Raw genomic sequence first — 19,818 nt, 5'->3', positions numbered from 1 at the left:
GAGGAAATCATCTCATTCATTTATTAATTTATTCACTCATCAAATGTTTGTTTAGTGCTAATTATTTCCCAGACATTGTGTTACCTGCTGGGAACATGGCGGTGAACACTTCCTTTATCTCTCACAATTCACACTGTTATAAAAGAAAGGACCAGATATTTGGAGTTTGTATAAAGAAAGGTCTCTCCTGGTGCTGAGTGCCAGTGGAGAGTTCCCCTGAAGTGGGGCGACTGGATCTGCTGCAGTGGGTTGAGACAGGTGCATGGGGCAGGACTGTGTTGACAGGGGATGTGGCCCTACAGGTGATGGGGCTTATGAGCCTCAGCAGACTTGTGCTTCTCAAATAGTCATATAAGGGATAAGCCTCACCTTCCAAAGCCTGAAACAATTGAGTGCTCCCATGCCTGGGGCTGGCCCCACTCTGCTGCATTCCTGAGAGAGCTGACAGGAGCCTGGCAAGCTGGAGGCCTACAGCAATTGTAAGCCCCTGAGCCTAGCAACCAGCCACGCTGGGGACCTACTCACTTAACAGAAAAAATGCAACAGGAATGTGCTATTAGACCTTGCAGCCAACTATGTTGGGGCTTCCCACACCCAGTAAAGTCACTGAAGGGTCCATAGCAGTTGCACACAGCTGAGTATTACAATCAGACAGCCAGGCGTACAGCCTAGCTTCCCCAGTCACCTGCAGCAAGAACAACCCTGCCACAACAGAAGGACACATGTAGGCCACACAGGGGACACTCCTGGAACATGGGGGACTGGTGATGAGAGAGAGGTGCACTGCTGGGCCTCATAAGGCATCTCTTCCACAAGGCAACCTCTCCAAGGTCAGGAGATGTAGCTGACACACCTAATACACAGATACAAACACAGAGAAAGAGGTAAAATAAGGAGACAAAGGAATATGTTCCAAGTAAGGGAACCAGACAAAACCCCAGAAAAAGAACTAAATGAAACAGAGACAAATAATCTACCTGTCAAAAAGTACAAACTAAAAGTCATAAGGATCTTCACTGATCTTGGGGAAAGAATGGATGAACTCAGTGAGAGCTTCAACAAAGGATTGGAAAATATAAAAAAGAACCAATCAGAAATGAGGAATATAATACCGGCAATGAAAAATTCCCTACTGGGACTCAATAGTGGAGTAGACAATACAGAAGGACAGGATCAGCAAGCTGGACGAAAGACTAGAGGAAATCACTCAAGCTGAACAGATAAAAGAAAAAGAATTAAACAGAATGAGGGCAATGTAAGGGACCTCTGGGACAACATCATGCACACTAACATTCATATTATAGGTGTCCCAGAAGGAGAAGAGAGAGACAAAGAGGCAGAGAATCTATTTTAAGAAATAATAGCTGAAAACTTTCCTAGCCTAAGGAAAGAAACAGACATCCAGGTACAGGAAGCACAGAGAGCACCAAACAAGATAAACCCAAAGAGGCCCGCATCAAGACACATTATAATTAAAATGTCAAGAATTTAAGATAAAGAGAGAATCCTAAAAGCTGCAACAGAAAGGCAGCAAGTTACATACAAAGGAAACCCCATAAGTCTATCAGCTGACTTCTCAGCAGAAACCTTACAGCCTAGAAGGGAGTGGCAAGATATATTTAAAGTGCTGAAAGGAAAAAAACCTACAGCCAAGAATACTCTACCTGGCAAGGTTATCATTCAGAATGGAAGGAGAGATAAAGGGTTTCCCAGATGAGCAAAAATTAAAGGAGTTTATCACCAAGAAACCAGCCTTACAAGAAATGCTAAAGGGACTTATTTAAGTGGGACAGAGAAGACCACAAATAGGAATAAGAAAATTGTCAAAAAATAAAAAACAATCAAAGCACTGGTAAAGGCAAATATACAGTAAAGGTAGCAGATTAACCACCTATGAAGCTAATATGAAGGTCAAATGACAAAAGTACTAAAATTATCTATTTCCATGATAAGAGGCTAACGGATACACATGAACAAAAAGAGAGGTTAGATATGAGATCAAAAACAAAATGTGAGAGGAGGAGAGTAAAAGAGTAGTGCTTTCATCAAGAGGTCAAACTACAGAGACCATCAACTTAATATAGATTGCTATACACGTAGGTTATTATATATGAACCTCATGGTAATCACAAACCAGAAACCTATAATAAATACACAAAAAACTAAGAGAAAGGAACCCAAACATAATACAAAAGAAAAACCGTCAAACTACAAGGAAAGAGAGCAAGAGAAGAAGAAAGAAACAGAGAAGAACTACTAAAACACCCAGAAAAAAAAGTAACCAAACAGCAATAAGTATAATTTTATCAATAGTCACTTTAAATGTCAATGGACTAAACGCTCCAATCAAAAGGCATAGGGTGGCTGATTGGATTAAAAAACAAGACCTCTATATATGCTGCACACGAGAGACACACCTCAGACCTAAAAACACTCACAAACTGAAAGTGAAGGGATGGGAAAAGATACTCCATACAAATGGCAATGAAAAGAAAGCTGGGGCAGTAATACTTATCTCAGACAAAATAGATTTTAAAACAAAAACTGTAACAAGAGACAAAGAAGGGCCCTACATAATGATAAAGGGAACAATCAAACAAAAGAATATAACACTTATAAATATCTAGGCACCCAACATAGGAGCATCTAAATATATAAAGCAATTATTAACAGATATAAAATGAGAAATAGACAGTAACACAATAATAGTAGGGGACTTTAACTCTCAACTTATGCCAATAGATAGATCATCCAAACAGAAGATCGATAAGGAAACATTGGCCTTAAATGACACTTTAGACCAGATGCACTTAGTGGCTATATATAGAACATTTCATCCAAAAACTGCAAAATACACATTCATTTCAAATGTGCACAGAACTTTCTCCAGTTTAGATCACATATTAGGCCACAAAACAAGTCTCAATAAATTTAAGAAGATTGAAATAATACCAAGCATCTTTTCTGACCACAACGGTCTGAAGCTAGAAATCAACTAAAGGAAGAGAATCAGAAAAGCCACAAATATGTGGAGATTAAACAAAATGCTACTGGACAACGATTGGGTCAATGAAGAAATCAAAGGGGAAATCAAAAAATACCAGGACAAATGAAAATGGAAACATGACACGTTGGGGCTGGCCTAGTGGCATAGTGGTTAAGTCGTGCACTCTACTTCAGCGGTCCAAGGTTCACAGGTTTGCATCCTGAGCGCGGACCTACACACTACTCATCAAGCCATGCCGTAGTGGTGTCCCATATACAAAATAGAGGAAGATTGGCATAGATTTTAGTTCAAGGCCAATCTTCCTCACCAAAGACAAAAACAAAATACAACATGCCTCATTTATGGGATACATACAGCAAAAGCAGTTCTGAGAGGGAAGACTATAGCAATACAGGGCTACCTCTACAAACAAGAAAAATCTGAAATAAATAATCTAACAGTGCACCTAAAGGAAATGGAGAAAGAAGAACAAGCAAAGTCCAAAATCAGTAGAAAGAAGGAAATAATAAAAATCAGAACAGAAATAAATGAAATAGAAGCTAAAAAAAAAAAAGATAAAAATCAATGAACCTAAGAGCTGCTTCTTTGAAAAGATAAACTAAATTGACAAACCTGTAGCTAGACACAGCAACAAAAAAAGAGAGAAGCCTCAAATAAATAAAATCAGAAATGAAAGAGGAGAAATTACAACAGACACCTCAGAAATACAAAAGATTATAAGAGAATACTATGAAAAGCTATACGCCAACAAACTGGATAATCTGGAAGAAATGGTTAAATTCTTAGAGTGATACAACTTTCCAAAACTGAATCAAGATGGAATAGAGAATTTGATTAGACTAATCACCAGTAAAGAGATGGAAATAGTAATCAAAAACCTTCCCCAACATAAAAGTCCAGGACCAGACCACTTACCTGGTGAATTCTACCAAACATTCAAAGAAGACTTAATACCTATACTTCTCAAACTCTTCCAAAAAATTGAAGAGGAGGCGAAGCTTTCTAACTTATTCTGTGAAGCCAACATTACATTTGATACCAAACCAGACAAGGACAACACAAAAAAAGAAAATTACAGGCCAATATCACTGATGAACATTGATGCAAAAATCCTCAATAAAATACTAGCAAATCGAATACAACAACACATTAAATAGATCATACACCATGATCAAGTGGGATTTATTCCAGGGATGCGGGGATAGTTCAACACCCACAAATCAATCAATGTGATACACCACATTAACAAAATGAAGAATGAAAATCACATTTTCATCTCAATAGATGCAGAGAAAGCATTTCACAAGATACAGCATCCATTAGTGATAAAAACCCTGAATAAAAATGGTACAGAAGGAAAGTACCTCTACATAATAAATGCCATATATGACAAACCCACAGCTAATATCATCCTCAATGGTGAAAAACTGAAAGCTATCCCTCTAAGAACAGGAACCAGACAAGGATGCCCACTTTCACCACTCTTATTTAACGTAGTATTGGAAGTCCTAGCCACAGCTATCAGGCAAGAAACAGAAATAAAAGGGATCCAAATTGGAAAGGAAGAAGTGAAAATGTCACTATTTGCAGATGACATGATTTTATGCATAGAAAACTCTGGAGAATCCACCAAAAAACTGTTGGAAATAATAAAAATGAATCTGGTAAAGTTGCAGAACACAAAATCAACAAACAAAAATTAGTTGCATTTCTATACACTAACAATGAAGTAGCAGAAATAGAAATTAAGAATACAATCCCATTTACAAATGCAACAAAAAAAAAAACCTGAATTGCCAAAGGAATCTTGAGAAAAAAGAACAAAGCTGGAGGTATCACACACTCTGATTTCAAAATATACTACAAAGCTATAGTAATCAAAACAGCATGGTACTGGCACAAAAACAGACACACAGATCAATGGAACAGAATTGAGAACCCAGAAATTACCCACATATCTATGAACAGCTAATTTTCGATAAGACAGCCAAGAACAGACAATGGAAAAAGGAAAGGCTCTTCAATAAATGATGTTGGGAAAACTGGACAGCGAAGTCCAAAAAAATGAAAATAGACCACTATCTTACACCATACACAGAAACTAACTCAAAATGGATTAAAGACTTGAATGTAAGACCTGAAACCATGAAACTTCTAGAAGAAAATATAGGCAGTATGCTCTTTGACATCAGTCTTAGCAACATATTTTCAATCACCATGGCTGACCAGGCAAGGGAAACAATAGAAAAAATAAACAAATGGGACTACATCAAACTAAAAAGCTTCTGCACAGCAAAGAAAACCATCAACAAAACAAAAAGACAATCTAAAAGTTGGGAGAAGATATTTGCAAACTGTATATCTGATAAGGGGTTAATATCCAAAATATGTAAATAATTCATACATCTCAATAACAAAAACTAACAACCCAATTGAAAAATGGGCAAAAGATGTTACCAGACATTTCTCCAAAGAAGATATACAGATGGCCAACAGGCACAGGAAAAGATGTTCAACATCACTACTTATCAGGGAAATGCAAATCAAAACTACAATGAAATGTCACCTTACACCCATCAGAATGGCTATAATTAACAAGACAAGAAATAACAAATGTTGGAGTTTATGTGAAGAAAAGGGAACCCTCATACATTGCTGGTGGGAGTGCAAACTGGTGCAGCCATTATGGAAAACAGTATGGAGATTCCTCAAAAACTTGAGAATAGACCTACCGTATGATCCAGCTATTCCACTGCTGGGTATTTATCCAAAGAATATGAAAACATGAATGCATAAAGATATATGCACCCCTATGTCATTGCAGTATTATTCACAGTAGCCAAGACTTGGAAGCAACCTAGGTGCCCATCGAGAGGAAAATGTGTAAAGAAGATGTGGTATATATACACAGTGGAATACTACTCAGCCATAAAAAAGGATGAAATTTGCCCTTTTGTGACAACACGGATGGACCTTGAAGGTATTATGCTAAGCAAAAGAAGTCAGAGGGAGAAAGTCAAATACCATATGATCTCTCCTCATAAATAGAAGATGCAAACAACCACAAACAAACACATAGAGACAGAGATTGGATAGATGGTTACTAGAGGAGAAGGGAGGAGACAGGAGGGTGAAAGGGGTGATTGGGCACATGTGTGTAGATGTGGATTGTAATTAGTCTTTGGGTGGTGAACATGATGTAATCTACACAGAAATTGAAATATAATGATGTACACCAGAAAAAAAAAAAACGAAAAACAAACCAGAAAGAATCTTATTAATTTATAAAATTCTAAGCAATAGTAAAGATGAACATTCTATAGTCCAATAGAAAACCAGAAGTAATTAAATTTTTTTATTTTTAGACATATTACATTTGGCTTGAGCAAAATGCAAGAAAGTTGATAGTTAAATTAAAATTCTCTTTTTAAAATTTTTAAATTAAAGAAATATGAATTCATCACCTTGCAACTCTGTTCTTGCTTGAAGATTCTATAATTGCTCTCATCAACACCTGCAGGAAAAAACACCCAATTAGGTAAGTGGTTCTGTGTAGTCTGGCTTCTCTGGACAGAAGCTGAAATTCCCAGGTCTTCACAATCCAGCCAACTCCAAACGCTTCTGAATAGAACAAATTATATTTTGGGGAATTAGTTTATATCAAGATGCTTGAAACTCCTCCTCGATTAGGGTTCTGCAGTAAGGAGGATCAGCAGAAGGACATATCTTCCCATATCATATTTGATTAGATTAATTCCCTTCCTAGTCTCCAAAAATACCCACTACAAACACCTCCTAGTGCTGGTTCAGTCTCGTAACTGATTTTTACACAAATAATGCCCACATGACAAATTAATGTCTGTTTCAAGGGCCCTCTCATTCCCGCCCCCATATCTGACAATATTTGAATACAGTATTTGAATAAACATCCTTCCCTTCCTTGATAATTTCTGCCCTATCTTCATGATAGCCTAGACTCTTCTAATCCTCTCACCCTCAGGATAGCCATTTAAATCTCTTTATCCTAATCAAATTCTACCCATTCTTTAGAGGTTAAGGTGGCAACTGAGATCAAAATGTGAATGCTTATTGTAGGTGGTTCGGGAGCATGAGAGGTATAAGGTCAAACATCTGTCCTCCTGAATGATTCAACTATGGGTTCAGGGAAAAGAGATATAGGTGATAGGTAAATATTTTGTCAATAAGGAAGATTTTTAACAGACTTTTATAGGATTTCTGATAATAGGCAATTATAAATATGCTTTAGTGAATACCTTTTACATGCTTCCTTGTGTTATTTAGTGTTTATTAAAAGTAATTTAAGAGGAAGTGAGAATTGCTTCATAGGAGAGGTACCAATTGTGATAAAAAATGGCATACAAATTGATGCTATCACCACCAGTGTATGGCAATGCTCTTTATTTCACACTGTAGCTAACCCTAGTATTATCAACATTTTTTATTATTTACATGTATTACTCAAATATTTTTGTTTTCCAAAATAACAGGTGAAAATGAAATACCATAAGTGCATTACATTGCATTTTCCATTACTTGTATCATTGTGGATTGACACTGGGATTGTTCACTTACCAATTCCCTCATCAAATTTGCCTATTTTTTCTAATAGGAATTAGTATTTATTTATTGATTGGCATTATATTCCTTTCTACATACTATTATTTGCCCATTAGGTTTGCAAACATTTTTTTCATTGTCTACACAGGTTGGTATTTTACAAAACACACAGAAAATGGCAAATTTTAGAAGTGTCCATTAAAATAATTCCTGAGAAGAAAGAAATTTTGGTAAAAGGGTTATAAATTTACAATCCGATGGTCAAGAGTATCTTTATTGAGGAAATAAAAACATCAGGCTACATGCCATTAACATGAGAAATATGCAAATAGCTTCTCATTTCTCATTATCACAGGTTCAATATGTGGGATCACTTATAGAAAGAACTTACAGAAAGCATTACAAGATGCTAAATAAACATTTTCTCTCATTATGAGTACCTGTGAGTTAACTATTCATTTTCTGTGCTAGTTCCAAAAAAGTTTATTTGAAACTTTGCCATGATACTTAAATTTGGCCCTCATTGTAGTTTATGAGTGAAAAATAAGAGTCTGATTGTTTCAGAAAAGAAGTAGATAAGAAACAAATTTATGAGAAAACATTGAGCAGTATGGAGAAAGAGGCAGCTGAAGATTCATAACCCAGGAGCATCCTTAAGTTACTCTGAGGTATTTGCATGTGATTGAATAATAGTCAGGAGCTTGTCTGGAGACTGTAATGACTATCCTCCTTCACATAACAAAGCAGAGAGCCTTCCTCAGAATCACCCGGATTGACATGATTCCTTGTCCAGACCTATCAACAGACTACTACAACCCAATGCTAAAAGTCTCACACATGCTCCGCCCAGTGATGCCTGCTGCAGGGGAATGCCTGAACTCCAGAACAATACGGTCCTTGAACCCCTGCAGATGTTAAAGCACAAAGTTTTATGGCTTCTATGAACTTCATGTTTCTTAAAATCTCAGGTAATGTAAGTGTTTGGACCAATTAGGTTCCAGAATGATACCCACCACTGGGAGGGAAAAGCGGTCAAGTCTACAGAATTATAATCTCAAAGATCAGAATCCCCCACATACATACAAAAGAAGTTTTTCTTAGAGCCAACTTGTAATTGTCATTCTCTTTTCCAGAAATATAGGAACAAGAGAGCAAGCTCTGCCTGATGTATCTAGCCTGGGCATGAGTAGCAGCACCAACTCATCTGTTAATTATAGAAGATACAATTACACAATTACAATTTTAAAGAAAAAAAGCTATATCACACTTTTTGACCAAGCCTCCCAACCAAGATGTTTCATTAGAATTCTCTTAGTTCAGCAAAAACAATCTGATCTCTGTCCCAATCTTGAATCCAAGAACAAAATGACCTTTCTACATGTCTCCTAATCCTGGCACAGAAATAGAGGAAGTGTGTGTCAAGGATATGTATCTCCATTTTGTAATATCATTTTCTTTCCAGGTTGTCTTTCATGTCAATTTTTACTTTTTGTTCTATGAAAGAATAAAAATTCTTGCAATACAAAAAAAGTGACGAGGTAAATGAATAAATAACTTATTTTAGGGATGAGAACCAGGGAAGTCTCAAGTTTTGAATGTAATGATGGAGACGGTTTCTAGTAGCCTCATCTTAATATTATTTAAATTATAATTAAGTCCCAGGTAATACTGATTCCAATATAAGTAATCAAACATGAAAAATGGAGAGAGCGAATGCAATAAATATCTCCAGGGGTATTATTAGAATAAGATACTCGATGTAATGGCAAGAAATTTATCAAATAGAAACACAAATTCTCCCCATCTTCCAAAATCAAAGGCAAATGCTGAACGTCCTTAAAGTAGCTAATTCTGCCTGTATATACAAGCAAATCGAAGGTAAATAAGAAGAATGTTAGCTATGAAATTTTCTTTGAAAAATAAGAAACAATAAAATTATTAAACTTAGAGTGTATTTGCTGTTACTTAGAAAAATTTTAGCATCAGTAGACAAGCTCAGGAACCATAGGCAAAAAATAGGAAAGGAGTGCTGGACTGAAGACCCGAAGGAAAAAATTATTCAATGTGAGATCACTTGGAGAGAGGCAGAAAGTCAGAAAGAAGCCAGGGAAAAATGTTCTCTGTTAGTCAATAAAGTGCTGCATGAAATATGTGGCAAGAGGAGAGAGAAAGTTAACTACAGAATCTGGGTGGTAGTAGTAGCAGAATCGAGAGTGAAAGGATGGTGGAACATTTCTGATGAGTATTTTCAAAATCTGGAGAATCATTTCCATCTTAGTCATCTATTTAAGAGACTAGAAGACAATTAAGATGCTCCTTGCCTCATGACTCACAGTTAGCCAGGCCTAATGGTAAACCTTTGGCACCTTGCCAATAATGAAAAGCAGAGTTTACTCATTCTTGAATACTGAGACTAGACCTAACCTTGAGAAACACCGTCTCTTTTGTTGAGGCTCTCATTTTTCATTGAACACAACCTCTTGGGGTTTCTTCTATTGTGCCAGTCATTTCATGTTTTTCTTCTGACGCAAAAAAAAAAAAAAAATCTTCTTTTCCTGTGTATCCAGAATTCCTAGATATATCTCTTAGCTTGGTGTGCCCTATGCCTACGCTTGAACCAATAGGAAAGGAACAGAAGTGCTGTACAGAACACCAAGTCATTTCCTTAAAGTCAGGTCCCCTTGCCCTGGCTATTTTTTCGGCTTTCCTGCTGGATGAGACATGGCAACAAATTGGAATTTCATACACACATAGATAAAAGCCAGTTGCTGAAGATGTCAGTCTTCCTCTTGACCACCTCCCATATCTGGACAGACATGAAAGAAACACCTCTTCCAACTCATTTAAATTTGGGAGTCTTCGTTAGAGATTAGCCTGTGCCCTAACTGGTTCCATGAGGGATTTTTCCCCCGCACTCAGTACCTATGAGAAACGAACCCTCAGCTTCATGGGATTGAGCACGTCACAGATTATGCAATTTCTTCACATTTCAGTCATCATTTATCCCATGACTATATCCTGAAGTATTTTTCCTTTTTTAAGAATTTTTTAGGAGACATAAGTATCACATTGTATTATAGAATTCTGTATTCTCTATCATCTGAATTATTCTTTCAAATTTAAATTGATTTTGTTCGTTCCACTGCTTAAGGAGGTTTATACCACCTTATGCATTGTAAGTGATTTAATATATATGTCAGTATAAATTTTCCGACAGTCTCCGTCATTTGAAGTCCTGTTTTCTGTTTTCCTATCGTTTTATGTAGGGTCTTCATCATCCATCTTTGCCTTCCTAGGGAAATCTCAAAATCAATGCTATAAAATAAAATCATGCGGTAGTTATTTTAAACCTAAAAATAATGACATTTTCTCGGGCTGTGAATTTGGAAAGCAATCTATTTCTTGTCTTTTGTTGACATTATCTATTAGTATTTTCTGTCTTATTATGTTAGGTACATTTTGGGAAACTTTATCAACATTGGAATAATTGTTTATATTAACTCTTACATTTATTTACTTATTCACTCGTTCACCTTATATTTATTGTGTATTATGTTCTAAGTACTGCATTGGATAGTGGGAATATAGTAGTAAATAAAACAAATACAGTCCTTACTCTCTTAGAATTTTAAGTCTAGTAGTAATAAGTATCTACCAATTTGTTGAAAGTTTGTTGAATATTATGATAAGATAGTATAATATGCTCAGAGAATGTGTAATCACAGGAACTACCCTGGTCTGTGGAGTCAGGGAGGAGTTCCATGAAAAGCTGTTGTTTGAGCTGAGATGTGATGAATGACTAGGGTATAGAGAAACAATAAAGTCTGTCAGACACTTGGATCTACCCAACTAGGTCAGACTTGAAGAGAAAACTAAGCACCATTCCTTTCACTTAACTAAGCTGAGATATGTACCACTTCATTCTTCTGCCGTAATATCTGATTCAAACATGCAAGTCAAATACATTGCTTACAATGTGGATGAACATTACTTTAAGTGAAAAAAAAAACAGATACAAAAAAGTCACACATTGTGTGATTCCATTTACATGATATATACACAATAGAGAAATCCATAAAGACTGCAAGTAGATTATGGGTTGACTGGGGATGGTGGAGGGTGAATGAGGAGTAAATGTTAATGGGTATTGGTTTCTTTTTGGGGTGATGGAAATATACTGGATTTTGTTATGATATATGCACAACTCTTTGGACATTACTAAAAACCCCTGAACTAGAAACTTTAAAGAAGTGACTTTTATGGTATGTAACTTTTATCTTAATAAACCTGCTATTGAAAAAAGAAGAAACAGCCATTCATTGTATTCTAGGAAATGCTCCATAATAAACAATTTTTATTAAATGAAAATTTAATAAACAAATTTTATACATTCATCATGGTCATGTCATTTCATAAACATACAATAACTATGTTCCCTTACGTTACAATGTGCTCTAGACGCTCAGGTTGCCTCACACAAAAAGGCTCGAGTACAGGAGTTTCCTAACACATGGAAGTTCATGAGATAAATGGTCATGAAATCTGACTTTTCATGGGGAACCAAAGCAAAGGAAAGGCTTCAGAGGGGAAGAGAAGGAGGCAGGAGGGAAACTATATATGAGGGAACCTTTGCAAACGTCATAGAAGCTCACAGTGCCACTGTCATAATCCAGAAATACTCCAATCCTACCCAGAGGCCTTTTCACGTACTGAATTAAGAGCGGGGAGTTGGTAGAGAGACCGTAACGATTGTTCGTCTTCAAAGAAAATAGCAGAAATGCTTCCTCAGCATCAACAACATCCGTATCGCCGGTCAAGGAATCTTTACAGACTCCCAGAATCCAGCTTGAGGAGTGTGTCACATCCACCTCCCAGTAATGCTTGCCGGAGGTGAAGGCCTGAGCTCCCCACACTGCAAAACTTGCCGCTCCCTGGGACTCTCTGGAAACGCCGTGATGGCCTTCTCCAAATATCGCACTTGTAACGTTCTCAGAAAGGCTCATATAGTGACTGGTCCTTTCCTGACTCAGAACGTCATCCACTGCAGAAAGAGGCAAAAACCAGGTCAGTGAATGAGATTTCCGTGTCCTGAGGGGCAGCGCCTCTCTACCCAATAAGTATTTGCCCCTCCGCCAAGAAAATTAAAAATAAAGAGAGAAATGAGAGTTCAGACTGCCTTATCTGTGAAGAGCAAGAGTTATTACTGCCGCTAGGGCACACAAAACTCCTTCAAATCATACAGAAAAAGAAAAAAATAAATAAAAATCCAAACATATCATGAACTGTTTAAAGCAGTGATTTCATGTCAATCCATGGATAGTTTATTTCAGGACATCCCTAAAACTTTTCCTTACCCTAGAAAACTTTTCTTGTGTTGTTTGTCTTTAACACTACTTAACAAATAGATAGCACTTGGCTGTTATGTGAGTATTTATTGGGATACAAGCTGTACCTGTTACATTTTCAAATGTCAAAAAATTTGATGGAGGGGCCGGCCCGTGGCTTAGCGGTTAAGTGCGCGCGCTGCGCTGCTGGTGCCCGGGGTTCCGATCTCGGTGCACACAGACGCACCGCTTCTCTGGCCACAATGAGGCCGCATCCCACATACAGCAGCTGGAAGGCTGTGCAACTATGACATACAACTATCTACTGGGGCTTTGGGGGAAAAAATAAAATAAATAAAAATTAAAAAAAAAAATTTGATGGAAATCCACATATGCATAGTTTAGAAGCTTCTGGAAAGACTGTTCTGGCTTTACATTGTCCGTTGAGACCCCGGATTCAGTCTGTCCTGATTTCAGCCCTCTGCTGTCTGGACCTACTCTCTACTATGGGCCTAATATGGTTGGGCCACGTTCACAAACCCGTTGCCTTTCAGTTGTTTTGAGATCTCTCTAATAGCATTAAAATTTTTCTGCTTTGGCAATTTTAGTCTTTTTTGTCAAAACTTTCTGATTTTATAAATACTAAATATTCTTTGTACAACGCGTGATAAATGTACTTGTAATCTAGAGCAAATTAAAAGCCACCAATGCCAAATTTAATCTTTCAAAAGTGGAGTAAACTGAATAAACATACACTATTTATTGCTGCTCTGAGAACAAAATACTCTGTCTCGTCAAAACTGCATGACCAACATGATTGCCCTTCTCTTGCTCACCCTGTGTCAGATGTAACTGAAAATACGTATCTTACTTTGCATTTTCAGTAAACTATAAGTTGCAAAGTTCAGTCTTGATCATTGCAATATGACTCTACAGGGAGAAAAATGGAAAGTCTTGTCCTACCACCAAGTCAGGAAAAAAAATTAAAATGGAAAAAGTCTCATTCCCAAGAACCACTAAAGAAATTGAAGCCTGATTGTAAAGAGCTGACTCTCACCTCTGAAGCTGTTCAGCATGTCTAGGAGTCCAGTGATGCGCCGTGAAGTGAGCTCCGGGTTCACTGGCTGAGGCTTTTGCGTCTGCACCAATTCGCTCCTGCAAACAATGACATCAGTTACACTTCCAGGGCAGAGGTTAATCACACAACCATTACAAAAGAAGCAGGTTTTAATCCAAGGTATTTGATCAGAATTCTCCCATTTTTGGTTAATTGGGTATGCATTATATTCTACAGTCTTGGGGATATAAGAAACGTTACCTTACTTTTTTCTAAATTTAAATTATATCAAATTCCAGCTTCGCATTCTTCTCAGATATTATTCCGTTTCTAAAACTATTGAGGATCATGCCCTCCCTCTGCTCCACTTCAGGTAATGCAAAGATCCTGGGTATCTTATAGAGAGCAGAAAATTCAGGCAAAGCCTTTGGGACTTCAGTCCACCAGTAGTCACTGATGATACACTCAGTGTCTAATAGGGAAGAGTCCACTGAGCCAGACAGCTTTGCTCTTTTCTACCAAGCAACAGAATCCAACTCTAGCCTGGCAGCCCTGGTCCTGAGGGCCTGACTTCCCACTGGGCACCAGGAAGCCACTCCCTCTGAGGTCCAGCCTACAGCAGGGGCATGCTGTGATGGAACAGGCTGGGTCATTGCTGCTTCTGGGAACAAAATCACATCCTCCTCTTCCCATTCTTAGAGCATCTCTTTCTTTCCTGTCTTTTTCACCTTACAGCTCTCTAGGGTAGGTGCCTCCTCTGTGATACCTTAGAAAAATCCCTTCAGTAAGGTTTATTTGTGATGAGGCTAGAGAAGATGGGGGGTGGAGGGGGAGAGTGGGTGAAACAAAGCCCAGAATGTCAGATGGTTTTAGGTATATTTGAATTCAGCCACATAAGAAGGAAGCTTTGAGACCAAGAATCAGAAGGCCTCGGGGCGTCTTTTGAAACAAAATAGAAAATAGCCACAGAGGATGCCGTTAATAGCTCAAAACATATCTTCATTTCATCAATGAGAGAACGACTTGCTCAGAAATCAGAAATCGTTGGTGTAAACTCACCTTTCCAGTACATTTCCCAAGTCCTGCAAGGAAAAAAAAAAAAGATACTGTTAATCATCAGAGTTCTGACCTTTTGCATCTTCTCTAGTATTCTTGTTTTCTTGTTTAATACTGTATTTTTTCTTATTCTCCTCTAAGGAACCATCAGAGGCTATCTTAATAACAGAGCCTAAACTAAAACAGAGTGCACTGAGGAAACAGGGAGGTCAGGAAGAGGCTGTGTAGTGACGCAACAAGATCTAGGTTTCCAGTGTCACTCATTACCCAGTCTTATTCCCAAGGAGAGATCTGACCAATTATGATAACAATTAAAGCAAAACAGAGAAACATATAAAAAAAATAATAACTATAGAGTGCATTGAAATTGATTACCAATTCTACAAGTCTTGCCTGGGCAAGGGGCCAAACCTCAATGTCTTCAGCAAGTGGCTTTTGTGTGGGATAGCTGAGAGTGGCAATGGACTAGGAGAACATAAATTGAGAATTACCCCAACAAAGTTGGGGTAACCTTCCTCTGGTCACGGAGTTTTGCTGATTTGGGATAAAGTGTCTGCACGGATAGTACTCCTGATTACACTGAAATAATTTTGTCCTACGTTTGCTACCAAAACGCCAAAAGTCTCCCAAAGATTACCATGATATAAGGAAATATGTGGTTGGACAAACATAATGATGGGAGTCAAGGAGCGTTATCATTTAGCTGAGAGGAATGGTAAATGCAGGTAACATTTCAATGTCATGGCAATATTGTCCAGAAAAGGATTCCAGTCTCTGAGGATGGACCCTTCCTTCTCACCTGGAGCAGCTCCACGTCAGGCTTGTGGCACATCTCAGTCAGCTCTCTGTACATTTCTTTCAGGCTTTCTTTCTGTTGGGTCATTCTGAATTCACTTTCCTTGAGTTGTTGGAAAATCTCCTTTGCTTCCTTCTCCAGTGTCTCCAGCTGGAGTTGCTCCTCCTCACGGAGAAATAGATGCATCTTCTGATAGTGAGCTTTGATCATCACCTTCCTTAAGGCCACGTAGTCCTGCAGAGATAGTGGATTAAAAGGATTACGTATCCACACTCTCAACAGAAATCTTCAATCTTCCATATTTCCTTAGCATCATCAAGAAATAACTTGGTAAACTTTCTGCCTCACATCACAAAGTGTCTTAAATATTTGCTAGTCCTCTCTATCCATCCTTTCTCTATGTTCCTAGTCTCTTTTCCTGTCTAAATCAAGCCCTCTAAGGGGTCCCAGGCTCTCTCTCTGTACTGCTCCATCAATTATTTCCTTTTACCTGAATCCTCTTTTTCTCTTGCTCTTTAGCCTGATTTTTCTACATATTTAAAAATATTTAGGTGTACACCATTTTATACAGATTTTCTTAAAATTCTCTCTGTTTCATCTAGTTACTACTCTTATTTTTCTCCTCTCCTTCCCAGCCAAACTTAGCGCAATGTTGTCTTACACTCGGTGTCTGAGAAGGTTTATCTGAACTTGCAAAGTTGGGCTAAGAATACATTTCACACCCTGGATATCCGATATACTCTCATTCTTTGCACAAGCTTGTGTTTGCCCGTATATTTGTGGTTACTGATATACCCTTTGAAACCACTACATTTTCCTGGGGAGAAACTACTACCCTTTACCTGCTAAGTTGAATTTAGCTAAAAGTCTAAGCCAGCATTGTGTCAATCTGCATAAAAACAAATAGAACATTTTCATTCTTACCTCTAAAATCTGGGTTTTGGTAGTTTCCTCGTTCAGATTATCTTGCATTTCTTGAGTCACTTTCCATAAAGAGCCCATTCTCTTTAGAAGTTTCTCCTGCAAAATAACCATGAGTTTTAGCGACACAGATGATGATATTGTACATTTCATCCCTTTATTTATGGAAAAAGGCAGTGGCTGAGAAAACAGCAATCTTGAGTTAGAATGGGACGGTTGGATGTTTCTGCATTAATCTAATTTGATTCTAATATTTGGGATATCAGAGGTAACAGAAACATATAATAGAGGGTTGAGGATTCCCTACAGATAATATAATCCATTTCCTGAGAAATTGGCATTCGGACTTTTATATAAGCTGACTATGAAGATGTCAAGCTTGCCTCAGAATTGCACTTGCCTCACCATTGCAGCAATTCCGCATGTTTGGGCAATGTTTCTAAGGAAACCTCCCTTGGTAAAGGCTCTACACATCTATGATTATAGTGTCAAATCTGGTTAACAACATTGAAAGGATACACTTATATCTTGGAATTTACATTGAAAAATCACCTCCTCCACCATCTCTATTCGCATCAACTTCATTATCATCGTCCTCAGCTTTCTCTCTAATTTAGGAGCCTCTAGATTCCAAATTGCCGTAGAGTAGAGGCAATACCTACCCTGTATCCCTCAGCGGCCCATTGTACTGGACTGTGGCTGTGACCCTCATGCTCTGGGGATTCAGAGCAGGACCCGCAGAGCAGATTCTTGTCAACCTCACAGAAGAGCCCCTTTGCTTCTCTGTGTGCCACACACATCTGCTCCTCAGAGCTCTTGACCTGGTCGGCTCGGGTCTGTCTGGCAAGGGAAGCCAGCCTCTTGAGTACAATATTCGTTCTGAAATCTGGCTTCTCTGATATTCCCCTGCACTCAGGGCAGCGCATTGGAGTTTGGGCTTCCTCCCAGCAGAGGCACAAGCAGGGACTGCAAAAGCTGTGCCCACAGTCTATGGTGACGGGGTCTATGAAGTAGTTCAAACAGATGGAACAGATGAGTTCATTCTGGAAGGTTTGCAAGGCGTCTGAATCCATGTTTCTAAAAATTAATAAATAAATAAAAGAAGAAGAGAGAAAAAGTCATTATTGGGCCCTAAAGAAGAAAAAAAAAAAGCCTCTGGACAAAGGCTTGCCTGCTTGAGCTCTGTCTAATCTACCTATTCACATCCCCTCAGTACAAACCCAGACACAGCGAATACAGACGCATTGGGTTTATGCTATGATACAAAGGATAAAATGAGACAAGAGGGTCCTCATCACCCTTTTTGTTGGAAATAAACAATTTTATCAATCATACCTAAATTATTTGGACAAGCTTAAAGATTTGGACAGAGGGTAAAAGTTAGGATGATTCCAGAGTTTCTTTCATTAGCTGATTCTTCCAGAATCCCATAGAGAATCTCAATCTCTCTCTCCATGACTCCAAGACTGTGACACACACGTGCACGTGCTTGGTCTCTATGCTAACAGTCTGTGTGCAGCCTGACTCCGAACAGACAGATGTACTTTATTCTAAAGACAAATAATGTTGATTCGGTTTAATCTAAGCTGGCTTAATTTAATCAGTATTGGTTTCAACTTTGAACTCCTGAAAATATAAATGGTTGAATTTACGCTTCCAATGTTAATAATAAAACTCCTGCTTTCGAGAAATAAAATGTAAAAATTGTTTGTTATTTCTAGTTCAGGAAAACAATTTTTTCAGAGTCAGTTCAGACCATCAGAACACCTTCACATTTTGAACTGGTGAAGGCTCAAGCTACAGTGATAATAAGCAACAATTAATCAGCTGTTTATTAAAACCAGAAAAAAGGAGAATAAATACTGGGATTTCCTCTCTACACTAGAAAATCCAAAGATGCAGTTAATGGGAGCATGACCGATTCATCTTTGTTTCTGATAATTCCCCATGATGACCAATGCCATTCTTGGGAATCCTTACTAGTTGGTTGGATCTATTTTGAACATTTTTCAAATCTAGTCTGCAAACTAAAGGCTTTAAATAGATAGCAAGTAGAATCTTTACAACAAGGGTTTTCTAATTAATTCAACACATTTAACTTTTGATGTGTATAAAGACTATTACATGCATACATTATGTTGAACATTTTAAGTGCTTTTTGGGTTCCATAATTGCATGAAAACTGCAGAAATATCTTTTAAGATATAAAAAATCTATTAACACATAAGGAAATAGAATAAAAAATAATCAAATAATTTAATATAATAAATATCAACACATTACAAATGTTCTAGTTACACGTATTTTAAATATTGATGTCATTTTAAATTACTAGGAAAGCTACTTGTTTTCTTGGACAAGACTCAAGCAGGCCAGAAGGTGAATTGTTTTAGAGAAAGTAGGCATGGAGATATTTGCTCTAAATTCCATACTCACCAGAGTCTACTATGAGTGGTCTCACCTCTAGAAGTTCTGGAAGAGGTGTCTATACCACGGTCAGCAGGAACTCTGTGCACTCTGCAGCCTGGCAGCTGCAGCTTCAGTCTACTCTGGAGAGGAAGTGGTCCCTGGACAAATGTGCTTTTTAAATGATTAGACTCACCTAAGGCCACACCTCCTTCTTGAGATTGGCTACTATCTTCAAATAGAAGAGGAAATGGCTGATTAGGTTACACCCAAAGGTATAAAAATGGCTGATTAGGTTTACGCGTATAGAAAACACTTGAGGGCTACACCATAACAAAACTTAGACTTGTTTTGGGCTAAGATGCAAAAAAGTTGACCTCACGCAAATTATTCAAAAAGACATTTTAACTGAAGCAATTATTTCATTAAATTTTTTTTATTCTACAAACATTGATCTCACAATTTTTAAAATTCTTTTTTTTTTAAATAGAAGGATGTGTAGGTGTATGTACACACTGTGTAGCTGAACAATAATTTGAATTTTTGTTTTTTTGCAGGAGAAGATTCAAGATTCGCCCCAAGCTGACATCTGTTGCCAATCTTCCTCCTATTTTTTTCTTCCTTCCCCCGCCAACAAAGCCCCGGTACATAGTTGTGTGTAGTCTTAAGTTCT

General features: G+C 37.8%; 1 protein-coding gene across 1 annotated transcript; it reads right to left on the bottom strand.

Annotated features, from left to right (window-relative positions):
• Nucleotides 1–11,976: 11,976 nt before the first annotated feature.
• On the bottom strand, nucleotides 11,977–19,235 carry LOC131408548 (tripartite motif-containing protein 64C-like). The gene is made up of 7 exons (XM_058545425.1): nucleotides 19,176–19,235; nucleotides 17,402–17,816; nucleotides 16,743–16,838; nucleotides 15,822–16,052; nucleotides 15,026–15,048; nucleotides 13,967–14,064; nucleotides 11,977–12,626 (listed from the first exon to the last, which is right to left on the bottom strand). The coding sequence occupies exons 2-7, from the start codon at nucleotides 17,810–17,812 to the stop codon at nucleotides 12,136–12,138; spliced, it is 1,350 nt and encodes a 449-aa protein (XP_058401408.1). The 5' UTR covers nucleotides 17,813–17,816; nucleotides 19,176–19,235; the 3' UTR covers nucleotides 11,977–12,135.
• Nucleotides 19,236–19,818: the final 583 nt, after the last annotated feature.

Source organism: Diceros bicornis, chromosome 7 (assembly GCF_020826845.1).
Source record: "Diceros bicornis minor isolate mBicDic1 chromosome 7, mDicBic1.mat.cur, whole genome shotgun sequence".
Taxonomy (NCBI): Eukaryota; Metazoa; Chordata; class Mammalia; order Perissodactyla; family Rhinocerotidae; genus Diceros; species Diceros bicornis.
Note: the sequence above shows the minus strand (reverse complement) of the source record. Positions and strands in the feature narration are given on the sequence as shown.

Bases quoted from the DNA above. Each gene is read 5' to 3' on its own strand.
- LOC131408548 (XM_058545425.1), bottom strand. From the start codon at position 17,812: ATGGATTCAGACGCCTTGCAAACCTTCCAGAATGAACTCATCTGTTCC. The intron at 16,053-16,742 runs GTAAGAATGAAA...CTATCTCTGCAG, and splicing joins CCAAAACCCAGATTTTAGAG to GACTACGTGGCCTTAAGGAA. The intron at 12,627-13,966 runs GTGAGAGTCAGC...CTCTTTCTGCAG, and splicing joins CATGCTGAACAGCTTCAGAG to TGGATGACGTTCTGAGTCAG.